General features: G+C 36.5%; 1 protein-coding gene across 8 annotated transcripts in view; it reads left to right on the forward strand.

Moving 5' to 3' along the window:
• CLPX (caseinolytic mitochondrial matrix peptidase chaperone subunit X) overlaps window positions 1–16,993 on the forward strand; it is a 36,882-nt gene extending 19,889 nt beyond the window's left edge. For 3 of the 8 annotated variants that reach the window (XM_086323015.1, XM_086323017.1, XM_086323019.1), the window contains 8 exons: window positions 1,043–1,219; window positions 1,359–1,523; window positions 2,337–2,425; window positions 3,385–3,549; window positions 9,923–10,222; window positions 12,008–12,100; window positions 13,936–14,042; window positions 15,257–16,993. In XM_086323015.1, the coding sequence (XP_086179141.1) occupies window positions 1,043–1,219; window positions 1,359–1,523; window positions 2,337–2,425; window positions 3,385–3,549; window positions 9,923–10,222; window positions 12,008–12,100; window positions 13,936–14,042; window positions 15,257–15,347 (1,187 nt within the window). In that variant the 3' untranslated portion in view covers window positions 15,348–16,993. Of the gene's footprint in view, window positions 1–1,042; window positions 1,220–1,358; window positions 1,524–2,336; window positions 2,492–3,384; window positions 3,550–9,922; window positions 10,223–12,007; window positions 12,101–13,935; window positions 14,043–15,256 lie in introns of all 8 variants that reach the window. The other 5 variants (XM_086323016.1, XM_086323018.1, XR_015135449.1 and 2 more) reach the window with 3 other exon arrangements.
• The last annotated feature ends 79 nt before the right edge of the window (window positions 16,994–17,072 follow it).

Below are 17,072 nucleotides of genomic sequence, written 5' to 3' on the forward strand. Positions count from 1 at the left end.
TATTCTTAGAAACAAGCTACAACTAAATCTAGAAAATATAGACATATGATATGAGCCCAGGTACCTTAAATGCTGAGAGCCAGGAGCAATGTGGATATTTACAAATCTAGCTAGTTCAAAAGAGTATTGGGATTCTTTCCTTCAGCTGAGAGGGTGAGAATAAGATTTTTTTAAAAAGGGATCCAACTGATCAAGTCTTAGTTCACCAGCACTATAATTCCCATATAATTTTTGTATGTCTGCTAAAGGAAATGCAGTGATCCAATTGAGATCCTGTAAAATCAGAAATTCAGGTAGGGCCAGGGATAATGAGTCTTACCATGCTTGGTTTCTCTGGTAGACTCACAGCATCATTTTTAAGTGTGGGAGAGATTGTAGTGTAATTCCCTAAGGAAGCAGGCTCAGTAAAGCCAAGTGACTTGCTGTATTCCTGTGATAGAGCTGAGACTGGAACCCAAGCTTTCTATTCCTCAGTTCAGTGTTTTACCCTTTCTCTACAGCACTGTTTCTTTGCATTTGTACAAATGTATGTACATATACCTTTGTCTTTCAGAGTGCCTCCAAATCAATTGCATTTTGTTCTTAAACCTCCAGTTATGTGTTTAACATTGATAGAAAAGGTGTTAGCCATTTTATAGATTAGGGCACAGAAACACAAAGTGTGTATGATGATATACCTCAGGATCATATAGTTCCTCAGAGGCAAAGAAAGGACCAAATTTCTGAAGCTTTCTGACTCCTGACACTGTTCTTCTTCTGTTATACTGCCTTCTTTTCAGTAAAAGGATATTCTTCATATAAGTTTATATAAATAAGGAAGGTAAAAAGAATACTTTCCTTTGCTTGAGGTTCTATGAATAATCATCATGTATTACATATTTGTCATTAGATAATTTGAGGCTTCCTTCCCTTTTAGGTAAGACAAAAAAATGTCAATATTATTTTTTTCTAAATAAGTAATTGGTTTTAGATGTAAGGTTTTATTGGGCATTTTTTTCAAGTGAAAGCAAATGAAGCTCTAATACCTTTGGCATTTTTTCAGAGTTGCTTCAGATTGCTGGAATTAGTCCACATGGGAATGCTTTAGGAGCATCAGTGCAGCAACAGGTAAATCAACAAATACCTCAGGAAAAACGAGGAGGTGAAGTATTGGATTCTTCCCACGATGACATCAAACTTGAAAAGAGTAATATTTTGCTGCTTGGACCAACTGGGTCAGGTAAAAAACTTACTTAAAAATTTGCCACTCATTTAAGAAAATAGAATATAAATGACTCTGTAACCTGTGTCTTGTGACTGGGGGATTCTCACTCTTAAGAAGAAAACCTAAGGCCTGTTGTTACTGTTTCTGTTTATAGGTAAAACTCTTCTGGCACAAACTTTAGCTAAATGCCTTGATGTCCCTTTTGCTATCTGTGACTGTACCACTTTGACTCAGGCTGGATATGTAGGTGAAGATATTGAATCTGTGATTGCCAAGCTGCTCCAAGATGCCAATTATAATGTAGAAAAAGCACAACAAGGTATGTTTCAGCAAGTTTGTCTGTCCTCAGATACAGTCTGTTGAGGAAGCAGTCTAATAGCAAGAGATAATATATTTTTTGTTTTGAGTCAAAGAGTCAAATTCAATAACTATATAAAAGTAGCTATGTTTAAGTTTTCTAGCATACTGACTAAGGGCCACAAAGTTTGCTTTGTCTTATTGTCATAAGTTGGCAATATTACTAGAGTGAAAACAGGCCAAATTATTTATTCTATTCTGTTCTAACTTTCCTCCAGATTCCTGATGCTGAAATGAGTTGGGGGAGGGGAAAAAGACAAGTGCAAGAGAGTGCAAGATGTATATAGCAACATATTAACTTATCTACCTAGGGAGTGTTCTAGATGCTACATTTCTCCTTTCCTTCTGTATCCTCTCTCCTTGTTTACACGAAGAGCTTCTTGTCTAAATTCTTTTAGGATAAGAATATAGATGGAAAAAATAAGCTGAAGTTTAGCTAGTACCAGCCTTTTGCTTTCACCCTGTACCTCTATCTCTGCTTCTTAGAATAAAGAACCTGAAAACATTAGTGGGGTAGCTAACTATAATAGTCATAGAGAATTGGTAATCTTACCCAAGTGTTATTTTTACCCAAATGATGTAAGAATAAATTATAAAATGTTTACACAAAATGATGTGTGGAAAAGTTGGCAGTATATTTTTATTATATTAAACTATTGCATATGTTGTGTTAAAGATTAAATACCTTGCTCTCTAGCTACCTAGCCTTTTAAAGCTTAGGTTGTCTTGTATATATCTTTTTCATATTATAAATAGAATCCTCCTTAAATTATAGGAATTGTCTTTCTGGATGAAGTAGATAAGATTGGCAGTGTGCCAGGCATTCATCAGTTACGGGATGTAGGTGGAGAAGGCGTTCAGCAAGTAAGCAGTTGAATATTTTGTTCAAGCCCACTAAAAGGAAGGGAATACATCAGCCTCCCAAATATTGTACGTTTGGTTTCACATTCAATTAGATTCTGTTTTATTTCTCCCACTCTGAACTCCCCAGACTATTTAGTTCAGATCCTAAGAGAAACCTGTTGGCGATTTTAAATACCTAAATTACCTTTGTTAGGAAATTAAAGATATTTTAAAGAAGTAAATGAAATTTAATTTTTGTTGGCGTATTCCACAAAGACCCAGTTAAACATTTGTAAAGGATGCTTGAAGAAAGTTCTAACTAGGCATAAATGAACTATGTACATGTATTTTATTCGTTTCACTTAGTTAGAAGATAAAATAATGCTCTATTCCTTGTAGAGTCATAATTAAAGTCATAATGATCTGTTGATTAACCTGACTTTTTTGGTAACTAATTATGACATAAACTACAGGGTAAGGAAAATTGCTTTTGTTTTTTGACCAGGACATAGAGAGGTCCAATCACACATATAAAATGTGCTGGATAATGTTTTTTTTGTAAAGACATTTCAAAATACAACTGTTCTCAAAGTTTAACACTAGAAGTAGAGTAGAATTGTAGTATAAAGACAAGGCTTCAAATATTTTCAAATTTTGAATGTTCCCATGTGGTTAAATAGCATTTTATAGAGTCCTAATTCTGTATTTATGTTAGAATTATGTCTTTACCATCAGAAACAACCTCTGAAGTTGATTGTTTTCTAAATGCATCAGGAGTCCTATACTATTCCAAATAAATTTATGAATAATTAAATATGATAGTATGTTAGATTTTCATGTTAGTTTTAGGAATGTGGAGGTGTTCTTCAGTTATGTTCATTGACCATACCCACATATTATTTTTCCCATTGAATCCCATTATCTAAAGTATAATAATACACTTATAAGATGATGCCATAAATCATTTTTTCTTTATTTAGGGCTTATTAAAACTATTGGAAGGCACGATAGTCAATGTTCCAGAAAAGAATTCCCGTAAGCTACGTGGAGAAACAGTACAAGTGGATACAACAAACATTCTGTTTGTTGCATCTGGTGCTTTCAATGGTTTGGACAGAATCATCAGCAGGAGGAAAAATGAAAAGGTAAGTTTTTCTGAATGGTTACTAGGAGAGCATTTGAAGTTAGAGGATAGACCCTCAGTTTCTAATCTTGTATCTGCTTTCTGCCAGTTAGGTGTTCTTAGAGTATACCAGAAATATATTCCTAGTTATTTTTTAAATTTCAGAGTAGTGATTTGGAAGATTTCTAAATATCATCTTTATATCGGCATTTTTAAAGTGTGACTTGATGATTTTGATTTTATATTCATCTGAGTTTTTTTATTATTTGAGGTAACTGCGAAATCAGTAAAATTTCTACTCATTTCTCTTTCCCAATAAAGAGCTTGTTTCCATTGCCTCTGCCCATAGAGTCTTCATAGATCACTGCTGACAATCACAAGTGGAGGAAAGGAGTTTGGAGGTTGAGGGAGGGTTGTGATCTCACCTAGTTTATAGATATTTCTTAAACATTCTTATAAGCCTTGATTTTAGCGGGAATTTATTTTTTCATAGCCTCAAGGTTCATGCCCAGTACCTACTTATGATAAAACATAATATCAGCATAGTGGCAAGAACCCCCAAAACATGCCTATTTTCCATGCTTTTGTGTTTTACATAATAGCCACAAATGATACCTTTTATATCATATGTTTAGGTTTCTGTAATACCTAAATGAATGTATCATATTTCACCTCTTTTGTATATTGCCTGCTCTGCCTTCTTGGCCTTACATGTTTAGTAGCAGTTTACTTGAGTTTTTTAGTTTGGTATTAGTAGCTACTAAAGTAGCAGTTTAGTAGTAGTAAAAAAAAAAAATAGCTCTGCTAATGCAACAGTTGCCTGTGGTCATTCCTTTGCATAGCCTAGATGAGAAACCTCTTGTAAGGCTACCAGCTGAGCCATGTAGTGCTGTTACTTCTCAGCATCAGACCTTATTCAGCATGGATAAGGTTAGATTTTTATTTAAAATATTAATCAATTTGTATTTTTCTTGCTTTTGAAATTCTGCACAAATTAGCCTAAAAAAATTAGAAGAAATTATTTCTTCATGTGTGCATGCACATGTGTGGGTATGAAAGAGATGGGGGAGGGTGGGAGACAGAACTTTATATTCGAAATTCTGTAACCAAAAGCAAGGACCGTGTTCTTATATTTATTTATAATTTATACTTGGAAATAAAATTAAAACTAGAAACATGTAGAAAAGAACAGTTAAAAGTAACATTAGTAAAGAGATCAGAAATGGATAGAAGGTTTACATCATTTCAAGTTAGTGGAAATTAAGTCACTGTTTGTTTATCTTTGAACTTCTTAATGAAATTAGGGAGAAATCATGAGCTAGTTTTTATTCTCTGAAAGAGGAAGGGTATAATCTCTTCATGAAAGGCAAAGATTCTAAAAGATAGATTTTTATGAAAAGCAGACAGGGACATGAAAGTCTACAACAGTGATTTTATGAAGGATTAAACACTTCCATTTGGCTATTGTTTTTATCAAACCTCATTGAAAGCCAGGCTTACAGTATTAAATAATATACCTATATCCTGACCATATGAAACTGGTTGCAGTCCTAAGTTTTACTCCTATTGCCTTTGCTCATGTTTTCCCCTACCTCAGTTCAGTTGGCAGATATGTGTTCATTCTTTAAGATTCTGTTAAACGATGAGTCAGTTCCTCTGTGAGGACTTTCTTGGTCACCTCCTACCCTCCCTCCCCAGATTGTGCCTCTTTTCTTCCTTTCCACTGCTGAGGTTTCCTGCACATGATGCTTTAATATCTTCATGTGTTCTCAGACTCAGAACGAACCGGAGGGGAAGATGGGGGTAAGGAATAGTTAGGGAGTTTGGGATGGACGTGTTCAGTTCAGTTGCTCAGTTGTGTCTGACTCTTTGTGACCCCATGGACTGAAGCATGCCAGACTTCCCTGTCCGTCATCAACTCCCGGAGCTTGCTCAAACTCATGTCCATCGAGCCAGTGATACCATCCAACCATGCCATCATCTGTCATCCCTGTCTCCTTTTGCCTTCAATCTTTCCCAGTATCAGGGTCTTTTCCAGTGAGTGAGTTCTTTGGATCAGGTGGCCAAAGTATTAGAGTTTCAGCTTCAGCATCAGTCCTTCCAATGAATATTCAGGACTGATTTCCTTTAGGATTGACTGGTTTGATCTCCTTATAGTCCAAGGGACTCTCAAGAGTCTTCTCCAACACCACAGTTCAAAAGCATCAATTCTTTAGCGCTCAGCTTTCTGTATAGTCCAACTCTCACATCCATACATGACTACTGGAAAAACCATAGCTTTGACTAGATGGACCTTTGTCGGCAAAGTAGTCTTTGCTTTTTAATGTGCTGTCTAGGTGGCTCATAGCTTTTCTTCCAAGGAGCAAGTGTCTTTTAGTGTCATGGCTGCAGTCACCATCTGCAGTGATTTAGAGACCAAGAAAAATAAAGTCTCTCACTGTTTGCATTGTTTCTCCATCTATTTGCCATGAAGTGATGGCACTGGTTGCCATGATCTTTGTTTTTGGATTGTTGAGTTTTAAGCTAGCTTTTTCACTCTCCTCTTTCACTTTCATCAAGAGGCTCTTTAGTTCTTCACTTTCTGCCATAAGGGTGGTGTCAATCTGCGGGTCATCTGGATGGACATGTACACACTGCTATGTTTAAAATGGATAACCAACAAGACCCTACTATAGAGCACACAGAACTCTGCTCAGTGTTATGTGCCAGCCTGGATGTGAGGGGAGCTTGGGGGAGAATGGATAGATGTATATGTATGGCCGACTCCCTTTGCTGTTGCCCTTAAACTATCACAACATTGAAAATTGGCTATACCCCAATACAAAATAAATTTTTTTTTAATATATGTTTTTATGTGTTCTCATTATAAATAAACACCTTTAAGTTAGGATAAGGACTGTCTTCAGGTTTATTTCCCCAGTGTTTTATAATAATGCTTTATAATATATATAAACCTTACATATGGACATCACTAAATGGTCAATACCAAAATCAGATTGATTACATTCTCTGTTACTGAAGATGGAGAAGCTGTATACAGTTAGCAAAAACAAGACTTGGAGCTGACTGTGGCTCAGATTATTAGCTTCTCTGCAAAATTCAAGCTTAACCTAAAGAAAGAGGGGAAAACCAATAGGCCAGTCAGGTACAACTTAAATCTCCTATGAATAACAGTGGAGGTGACGCATAGATTCAAGGGATTAGATCTAGTAAACTAGAGTGGCTGCGGAACTATGGACAGAGCTTGGTGATACTGTTCAGGAGACAGTGAACAAAACCATCCCAAAGAAAAAGAAAGCTAAGTGGTTGTCTAAGGAGGCTTTACAAATAGATGAAGAAAGAAGAGATGCAAAAAGCAAGGGAGAAAGGGAAAGGTACATCAAACTAAATGCAGAGTTCCAGAAAATACCAAGGAGAGACAAGAGGCCTTCTTCAAGGAACAATGCAAAGAAATAGAGGAAAAATAGCTGAAGGGGAAAGACTAGAGATAAGAAAATTTAAGAAATTTAAGAAAATTGGAAATATCAAAGGAACATTTCATCCAAAGATAGGCACAATAAAGGATAGAAACAGGTAAAGATCTAATAGAAGCAGAAGAGTTCAAGAAGAGATGGAAAGAATACACAGAAGAACTGTACAAAAAAGATCTTAATGACCCGGATAACCATGATGGTGTTGCTGTGGTCACTCACTCAGAGCCAGATATCCTGGAGTGTATAGTCAAGTGGGCCTTACAAAGCACTGCTGCCAACAAAGCTAGTGGAGGTGATGAGATTCCAGCAGAGCTATTTAAAATCCTAAAAGATGGTACTCTCAAAGTTCTGCACTCAATATGTCAGCACATTTGTAAAACTCATCAGTGGCCACAGGACTGGAAAAGGTCCATCCTCATCCCAGTTCCTAAGAAAGGTAGTACTAAAGAATGTTAAACCACCAGACAATTGCACGCATCTCCCATGCTAGTAAGGTCATGCTCAAAATACTGCATGCTGGGCTTCAGCATTATGTGAACTGAGAGCATATTTAGATCTTCAAGCTGGATTTAGAAAAGACAAAGAAACCAGAGGTCAAATTGCCAACATTCACTGGATCATAAAAGCAAGGGAATTCCAGAAAAGCATTTACCTCTGTTTCATTGACTGCGCTAAAGCCTTTGACTGTGTGGATCATAAAAACTGGAAAACTCTTGAAGAGATGGGTATACCGAACCATCTTACCTGCCTTCTCAGAAACCTGTATGCAACAGTTAGAACCTTGTATGGAACAACTGACTGGTTCAGGATTGAGAAAGGAGTATGACAATGCTGTTTATTGTCACCCTGTTTATTTAACTTACACGAAGAGCATATCATGCGAAATGCCGGGCTGGATGAGTTAATAAGCTGGAATCAAGATATTAATAACCTCAGATATGTTGGATGATACTACTCTAATAGCAGAAAGTGAAGAGGAACTAAAGAGGAACTAAAGAACCTCTTGATGTGAGTGAAGGAGGAAAGTGAAAAAGCTGGCTTAAAACTCAGTATTAAAAAAACTAAGATCATGGTATCCGGTCTCATCACTTCATGGCAAATAGATGGGGAAACAGTGGCGACAAAGTTTATTTTCTCGGGCTCCAAAATCACTGCGAATGGTGACTGTAGCCATGAAATTAAAGGATGCTTGCTCCTTGGAAGAAAAGCTTGACCAACCTAGACAGCATATTAAAAAGCAGAAACATCACTTTGCCAACAAGTTCTGTGTAGTCAAAGCTATGATTTTTTCAGTAGTCATGTACCGATGTTGGAGTTGGGCCATAAAGAAGGCTGAGTGCCAATGAATTGATGCCTTCAAATTATGGTGCTGGAGAAGACTCTTGAGAGTCCTTTGGACTGTAAGGAGATCAAGCCAGTCAATCCTAAAGGAAATCAACCCTGAATATTTGTTGGAAGGACTGATGCTGAAGCTGAAGCTCCAGTATTTGGGCCACCTGATGCGAACAGCAGACTCATTGGAAAAGACCCTGACATTGGGAAAGATGGAAGGTAGAAGGAGAAAAGAGTGACAGAGGATAAGATGAATCACTGACTCAGTGGACATGAACTTGGGCAAATTCCAGGAGATGGTGAAGGACAGGGAAGCCTGGCATGCTGTAGTCCACGGGGTTGTAAAGAGTTGGCCATGACGTGGCGCCTGAACAATGGCACGCCTGCAGAGCAGAAGTGGAGACACAAACGCTGAGGACAGGCGTATGGACACTGCTGCAGCGGGAGGAAGGAGAGGGTGGGCTGTATGCAGAGGGTGACATGCACACATATATTACCACTGGAAAATAGACGGCCAGTAGGAATTTGCTGTGCGATTCAGGGGCTCGTACTAGGGCTCGGTAAAAACCTGGTGGTGTGGGGAGGGAGGTGGGAAGGATGTTCAAGTGGGAGGGGACATGGGTAAACCTATGACTGATTCATGTTGATGTTTGGTAGAAACCAACAGAATCCTGTAAAGCAATTATCCTTCAATTAAAAATAATTTTTTAGAAAGGTACATCCTAAAGAAAATTTTTTAATGTTTATATTATTGAATGCAAAGCATTTTGCTTTCTGAGAGAGTCACTATCCACATACACAGAATATTTAGAATTAATTAACTTAGACTTTTCTCATATATCATGTACTTCTCTTGTACTTTTGACGAAAGTTGTATGACATATCAAAACCAAACTGTGAAAGTTACCTGGAGTATAGTTCTTTATACTGAGTAAAGCAAGGTCCATACATTGTAGATACACAACCTTTTGCAACAAGGTTACCATTTTTGTTTGATGTCATCCTTACATGCTCTTTTATAAAATCTAACTCATACAGTGTTCTAACTCATCGTATAATCTGATAGTATGCAACCTCAAATTATGATTTTAATAGAATGCTTAGCAATGACTTAAGACACTTGTGGATAATTTGCTTGTAAGGCTGCTTGTTCCATAGGCCCTACTCCTGTTAGTATTACAGAACTGACTTTGGTTACAAAATAATTACTATCTCTACTTTCTTGCACATTTTGGAAGTTATACTAGTCTAGAGGTCTGGGAAGTGTCCTGCAATATCGTAATCTGAGTTCTAAGGGACTTCCCTTCACAGTTCTTACCTATTTTTACTAGAATTCATTCTTCTGAGAGTTGGTTGGGTTCTCAGTTCTGAAGGCAGATAGACCTAAGTTTGAATCCTGGTTGTTAACCACTAGAAGAAATGAGCGCTTGGTCAAGATACTTAACCTCTTTAAGCCTTTTTTATTCATTGTAAAATATAAATGATAATACTTTCTTCTGTTTGCAGAGATCATGTGAGAAATGCATGTAGAATGCTGAACACAATGCAGCTTCATTCTGTTATTTGTAATACCTGTGTTTTCTTTGGCAGTATCTTGGATTTGGAACACCATCTAATCTGGGAAAAGGTAGAAGGGCTGCAGCTGCTGCTGACCTTGCCAATCGAAGTGGAGAATCAAATACTCACCAAGACATTGAAGAAAAAGATCGTTTATTACGTCATGTGGAAGCCAGAGATCTCATTGAGTTTGGCATGATTCCTGAGTTTGTGGGACGGTTGCCTGTGGTAGTTCCTTTGCATAGCCTAGATGAGAAAACACTTGTACAAATACTAACCGAGCCACGTAATGCTGTTATTCCTCAGTACCAAGCCTTATTCAGCATGGATAAGGTTAGATCTTTATTTTTTATACTTACTTACGTGTATTTTTTGCTATGGAAAATCTGCGTATGTTAGCCTAACAAATTAAAAAGCAGTACTTCTCATCTGGAATACCAGTCTGTGTGTGTGCACGTCTGTACTCAGTTGGTCAGTCGTATCTGACTCTTTGCCACACCGTGGACTGTAGCCTGCCAGGCTCCTCTGTCCATGGAATTTTCCAGGCAAGAATACTGGAGTGGGTTGCCATTTCCTCTTCCAGGGGATCTTCGCAGCCTAAGGATTGAGCCTGTGTCTCCTGCATTGGCAGGCAGATTCTGTTGGCAGGAACAGTCCAGCCTATTACTCACTAAATATGGATCTAGGAATCAGGGAAGGCACGCTGTGTTGTGTTAGACACTTACGAGTTGGCTTAATTTTTTTTCTTAATTAAAGTCAGCATTGTAGCTTGAAGCCTAAGGATAGATATTGAGAGAAATTATGCTAGCAGCCTACGGCTAACCCCTCAAGCTAGGCACACAGAATTGTCTTTTCAGTCTTGATATTCTAAATCCTTTCATTATGACATACTAGGTATATTTTTTCCTAAAGTTAGCTCTCACATCTACTTCTCTGCAGTCAGACACTTGGAGCCATATATCCAATCAGATAGCAAATGTTTGGGTTTTATGAACTTAGTGTCACAAAACATTAGTCTCCATCTCTCCATTGCCACTCTTTCTACCTCAAGTCAGTCTCCTTTATCATTCTTCACCTTGACCCATGCATTTGCTTCCTAATTGGGTTTCCCTACCTAAAGTTTGTCTCTGACCACCACTGCCAAAATATCATCTCCCACTTTACATCCAGAATGGATCTTTTTAAAATTATTGAACATAGGGTTCAACCAATAGATATTAAGTGCTTAATAAATATTTATTGAATGAATAAACCCAAAGCTAATTATTTTACTCCCCTTCTTAAAATGCTTCGGTGGTCCCCTAGCCTTATTTAGATGTCCCCACTTTTATTGTTCTCTTAGCACCATGTGCAAACACTGCTGTAAATGCTATTTTGCTAATTTGTCACCATCCAATACGCTTCAGTTTCTTGAGGGTAAAGGTGGTGTCTGGGTCATCATTCAGTTTCTAATATTTAAACACATCTGGCTTCAATAAATGTTGAATAAAGTCCTAGAAAATCCATGTTAATTTAGAAAACCTCTTCAGGAACTAAGGACAAACTTTGATTCATGCTGTTAACTGTCTCATAAGCTAATTCATAGAAACAAGTGCTTTTTGAAAGCAAGATTCTAAAGCCTCATGAGAGATAATTACCTTGTATAAGTTTTACATTTTCTGGAGGTAGAAATTAATAACCAAAAGTGTTTTAGTACCAAGATCTTATTTTTTAGGGGGAGGTATATTAAATTCTCAGTAATTTTTTGTATTTGTGGTAATTTAGAGAGACTTGTCCTAAAATTGTACCTTTGTTCTATGGGATGAAAGGGTTAGTAACACTTTTTAAAATGAGTATTTTTTCAGAAGCTTAAGTTACAATCTGAAAATACTTGAGTCTGAAAGGAGATAGGATCAGTCAAGACACAAGATTCTGTGTTTTTAAGTATTAGTGAATCAGTGTACTTAACTCTATGGAACATTTCTTTACCTGTAAAGTCAGGGCATTCACCTCTTGTTATAAAAAGACCAATAATGGTGATAGGCAGTAATAGGTAATAGATCAAATACTGCATGATTTTATTGGGAAAATGTCATCATCAAATATTATCTGAATTATTTCTTTTGAATGTATTTGTAGTGTGAACTGAATGTTACTGAAGATGCTTTAAAAGCTATAGCCAGATTAGCACTAGAACGAAAAACAGGTGCACGAGGCCTCCGGTCCATTATGGTGAGTTGGCATAAATTTACAAAAACTAGATTATTTCTTGGTCTGAATTTTAATAATATTAAACCTCCCTGTTTTTCCTTTGGAAATATATCCAGAAATTTGGTCTAATATTTTTTGTGATTTTTTTTCTTGTATATTTTGGCCACACTGTGCAGGATGCAGAATCTTTGTTTCCCAACCAGTGTTTGAACCCTTCCAGTGGAAGCACTGGACTGCCAGGGAAGTCCCTTTTCTTCTTTCTAAAATGGAACTTCAAGGTGTTTGCAACAAAGGACATACACTTAATGTGATTAATGAAATAGAGGAAATCAGGATCATGGGAAGGAGGTTTTTAGAAAACCCTACACAGACCTTTTGACTAAGCTCCAGAGTGGCTCCTCAGAACCATTGAAATTCTCATTGTTGTTTTATGTTTGAAATTAAATTGTAGATATTATAACATTTTATTTCTAAATTATTCAGTATAGTATGAACTCACTATTTTAATTTTGTTACAAGTCCTGGAGACCCAGTCTACTTTTCAGCCACCCTCTTTCTTAAAGGTCTTTCCCTTCCCTGGTGTGGCTGTACAGTGGGTTACTGTTTCCCTACATGCTGCAAAAGCAAGCACATGGTCTGTTCTCTGAGGATTTCACTGCTAAGTATTACTTCTCTTATCTAAGTAGGACTTTTTGAACAGAACTACATATCTGTCACAATTTGCGATAATACTTTAATAAAGGTGTCAACTTCAGGTGCTGTGACAGATTTATAAACATGTAAACTAGAAGAAGGCTGCAGTCCATGGGGTCGCTAAGAGTTGGACACGACTGAGCGACTTCACTTTCACTTTTCACTTTCATGCATTGGAGAAGGAAATGGCAACCCACTCCAGTGTTCTTGCCTGGAGAATCCCAGGGACGGGGAAGCCTGGTGGGATGCCGTCTGTGGGGTCGCACAGAGTTGGACACGACTGAAGTGACTTAGCAGCAGCAGCAGCAAACTAGAAGAAAAGGTAATATAGTTGACATTTTTAGAAAATTTGATGTATTCAACCAGTGTTTTCCTTAAGATGGAACATAATTCAGCTGCTGCTGCTGCTAAGTCGCTTCAGTCATGTCCGACTCTGTGTGACCCCGTAGATGGCAGCCCACCAGGCTCCCCCGTCCCTGGGATTCTCCAGGCAAGAACACTGGAGTGGGGTGCCATTTCCTTCTCTAATGCATGCAAGTGAAAAGTGAAAGTGAAGTCACTCAGTCCTGTCTGACTCTTAGCGACCCCATAGACTGCAGCCCACCAGGCTCCTTTGTCCATGGGATTTTCCAGGCAAGAGTACTGGAGTGGGGTGCCATTGCCTTCTCCAATCCAGCTGCTACGCATAGGTAAAACTAGTTTTCTTTAGTAAATTACTTTAGATCCACTGCAGCAGTTGAGACAAAAGCATAGTTGAAGTCATAGCTTGGTATAGATGATTTAAGATTAAGTCATTTTAAAATTAAGGACTACCAGTTGACCTCCTTTGGTGATAAAGTATGTCAGAAATCTTCTTGAGTAACATCTGATCACATGCAAAGTGAAAGTACAATCTTTGTAGGTGCAAGGTGACCTAAGTAGGCAGAACTGCAGAAGAAGCTTTCCCTTATAGAATGACTTTTGTCCAAATTTAGTTAGAAGTTGTTTTAATATGAAGAATATGAAAGCTTTTACATTGACTTTTCAAAATTCAGTTCTTGATGCATCATAGGGACTCCATAATATTTCTTGAGTTGATGAATTTGATTGATAACCTATAGAATACAAGTATTTTGTATGTAACCTCAGTTTTCCATGTAATTCATTACTTTTTTACTCTTTAGGAAAAGCTGTTACTAGAACCAATGTTCGAAGTCCCTAATTCTGATATTGTATGCGTGGAGGTTGACAAAGAAGTAGTAGAAGGAAAGAAGGAACCAGGATACATCCGGTAAAGTGTATTGTCAAACTAAAACAGGTCTAAAACTTAAGATCATTCTTTATTGCTGTGGTTTATTGGTCTGTCATACAGTTGTGTGAAAATCTTTATATTCATAAAGGAATCAGTTATCAAATATTCTGTAGAAAAATTTTCTAATTTTGGTTTATAAAATGATATTTTGAGTCTTCTTGGAAATTGATCTTCAAAACTAGCCTCCACTTTTTTCTCCTAAGAGAAGTATCAAAAAAGACATAAAGTAATCTAAATGAAAAGATTTAAATAAACTTTGCTTCTAATTCTATAATTTATTTATTACTTGTTTCATGTCTTTCATAAGACCAAAACTTGGCTGACATAATTTTCCTCTTAGTTGTATCTTATCACTTGACAAATTTGACATATCTTTCACTGCTTGTATTTAACTATTCTAGGGGTCAGTGAACTGTCCAGTACAGGGCTATTTTTAACACTTGGGGCCGTACAGTTTGTATTGTAGCTACTCTACCCTTACAGCATGATAGTTCAGTCCATAAATGAATGATCCATGTCTGTGTTCAAATAAATATTTACAAAAACAAATGACAGACTTTATTTGGCCGGCAGGCTGTCATTTACTGACCCCAGTCTATTCAATAAATATTTATTAAGCAGTGCTTGACATGAATGTTACCTACACAAAAAATAGGCTTCTGTCACAGGTATGTTACATTTTATGCTTCTAAGGTAACTTATGAGGCAGTTGATTGGTTTTGAACAACCTTTACTTATTCAAAGAGGTATAATCTCTCATTTTGTTTACTATTAGTATACAAAAGAATTGTGGTCTAATCATAATTTTGGCTAATTTGATTCATATTGGTTTGATCAGAAGCTTTCAACTTCTTTCCATTGACATACTAAATGTCAAGTATTGTAGTTAAAATAATAGATTCTACTTTTGCTGGAGAAAAGGCCTTCACTGTTGAAGCTTGGTTGTTGATTTGTTTCAGTTAAAAAAAATTGTTTGGGAAATTTCTTATAGTTTTTGGTTGTGTGCTCGAAATGTTTCTCATATTTTACCATTAAGCAATCTTTAGAGCAATATTAGAAGTGCTCTTAATATTTTCTTTCTTTGTGCAGCTTTTCTAGCTAGGTGGATTAATTTATTATTTATTTTTTGAGAAGTTGTATTTACCCCTAATTCTTACTAAAAACATAAAAACACTGATGACTTTTCATTATAGGGCTCCAACCAAAGAATCCTCGGAAGAGGAGTATGACTCTGGAGTTGAAGAAGAAGGATGGCCTCGTCAAGCAGATGCTGCAAACAGCTAAACTGTCAGACTTCCGTTGTGTATATAAAGGTGTCCTTCTTTTGTTTAGGATCATAACTGTCTCTGCAGTCTGACATTAAAAGCATTGGATCTATCTTGGATATCATATACATGGTCAGAAGCTTTTAGGATAAAAATCAGATCATGTATATTATGTAACATCACATTGATTTATACAGACTGACATTACATGGACTTTAATGACACAATGTTCCGAGAGAATATGTACATTATTTTGTTTCGGTTTTTAAAAAATATACTTAAAAAAAAAATCTTAGGAGTTCTTTTAAGCAATGCAGGTGTTGCAATAACTGTGGATTTTACAATAATGTTACTCTACAAATGGGAAAATAAATTCTTTAAAATTGAAGTTGGGATTCCATTCTTTAGCTTGACTTTGTCTACTCATGTTTGTTTCCTGAAAAATGTTAGAATTTTATCCATCTTAAAAATTGGAACGGAAGTTTCCAAGTAGTTAAAGATTTCATGGAAAAAGTACCCTGAAGAGCCATACTTTGATGATTTGTTTAGCTGTGTTCTTAGTCTTATCCACTGATGCATGACACTGACTTCCCGTTGGTACTATTAAGAAAAGACCATTCTCCTGCTAACTTGTCTGATTTATTTGCCGTCTTTGATCCATTTTAGTACCATGAGTGAGCAGATGAAATTAAAAGTCTGCCTTAAATCTTTAGAGAAAGACTACATCTAATTCTAAAAGTCGCATGCAGCATCAGTCATAACAGCCATATGCTGAACTAAATAAAATATCCTAATATTGTACACTTACCTAAAATACTAGTTTTTTGTTTTCTGGTGCTGAATATTTGTCTAATTCTTTGGCTCCATGGAACATTAAAGAAAATCTATGCTTTACTATCAGCAAAAGTGAATGTGTTCATACTAAAATATAAGTTATTAATTTTCATTATGTAGAAACAGTGGGGGAGGTTTGGGGGGCTTAATGAAAATTATTTCATTTGATGCCATAATATTAAAATACTTGGATACCTTTAAAATTTTTTTCTTTCCCTTTATATTGATACAAGTTTCTATATTCTTCCTTCACTTCAGCCTTATTGGAAATTGTTTAAATCAGAGTACCTTTAAACCTTTGTTTTCAATTTTTGGTTTATAAATGCTTGAGTTTTCCTTTTAACTACATCCTACCCCTTTTCTTAGGGAAAGAACCTTAAACTATTAGCAAATTCTAAATCTTGTTGATGGAGTTGGGTTTTCTGTGATGTAATAAGAGATACCTATTTATGGCTGGGGTAGGACCAGAAATGCACTTCTGCAAAGTGTTTAAGCCTGGTTGCAATAGTATGAAACAGAAACTGGTATCCTTGGTCTCCCTAGTAATGGTTAACGTTCTTCTCAGGAAGGGTTTCATATCATAACTGTTTATTATCTTTTTCTTACAGGCTCATCATTTTCCTTTTTGTAGAGTGAAAATTGGAGTAGCTATTAAATGTATTGAAGTTAGTCCTCCAGAAATGGACTGGGAGACGTTTTAGTCATAACAACTTACATTTGGTTTTGAAAGTTGTTAACAAAGCATATTGATGTTTTTAAATTAAACACAACTACGATTTGTATCTTGAAACTTGTTTTGGCATTTGAATAAAACAAAAGGATTAAATGAAAGCCCTTGTTGTGGTGTGTCCATAATGCAGTGCCATTTTAAGAAGGACACAGGTATCATGAGCTGGTTTATTCTAGAGAC

The sequence above is a fragment of the Bos grunniens genome, chromosome 10 (assembly GCF_055505025.1).
Source record: "Bos grunniens cultivar Pamir isolate PY7600 chromosome 10, Bosgru_T2T1.0, whole genome shotgun sequence".
Classification (NCBI taxonomy): Eukaryota; Metazoa; Chordata; class Mammalia; order Artiodactyla; family Bovidae; genus Bos; species Bos grunniens.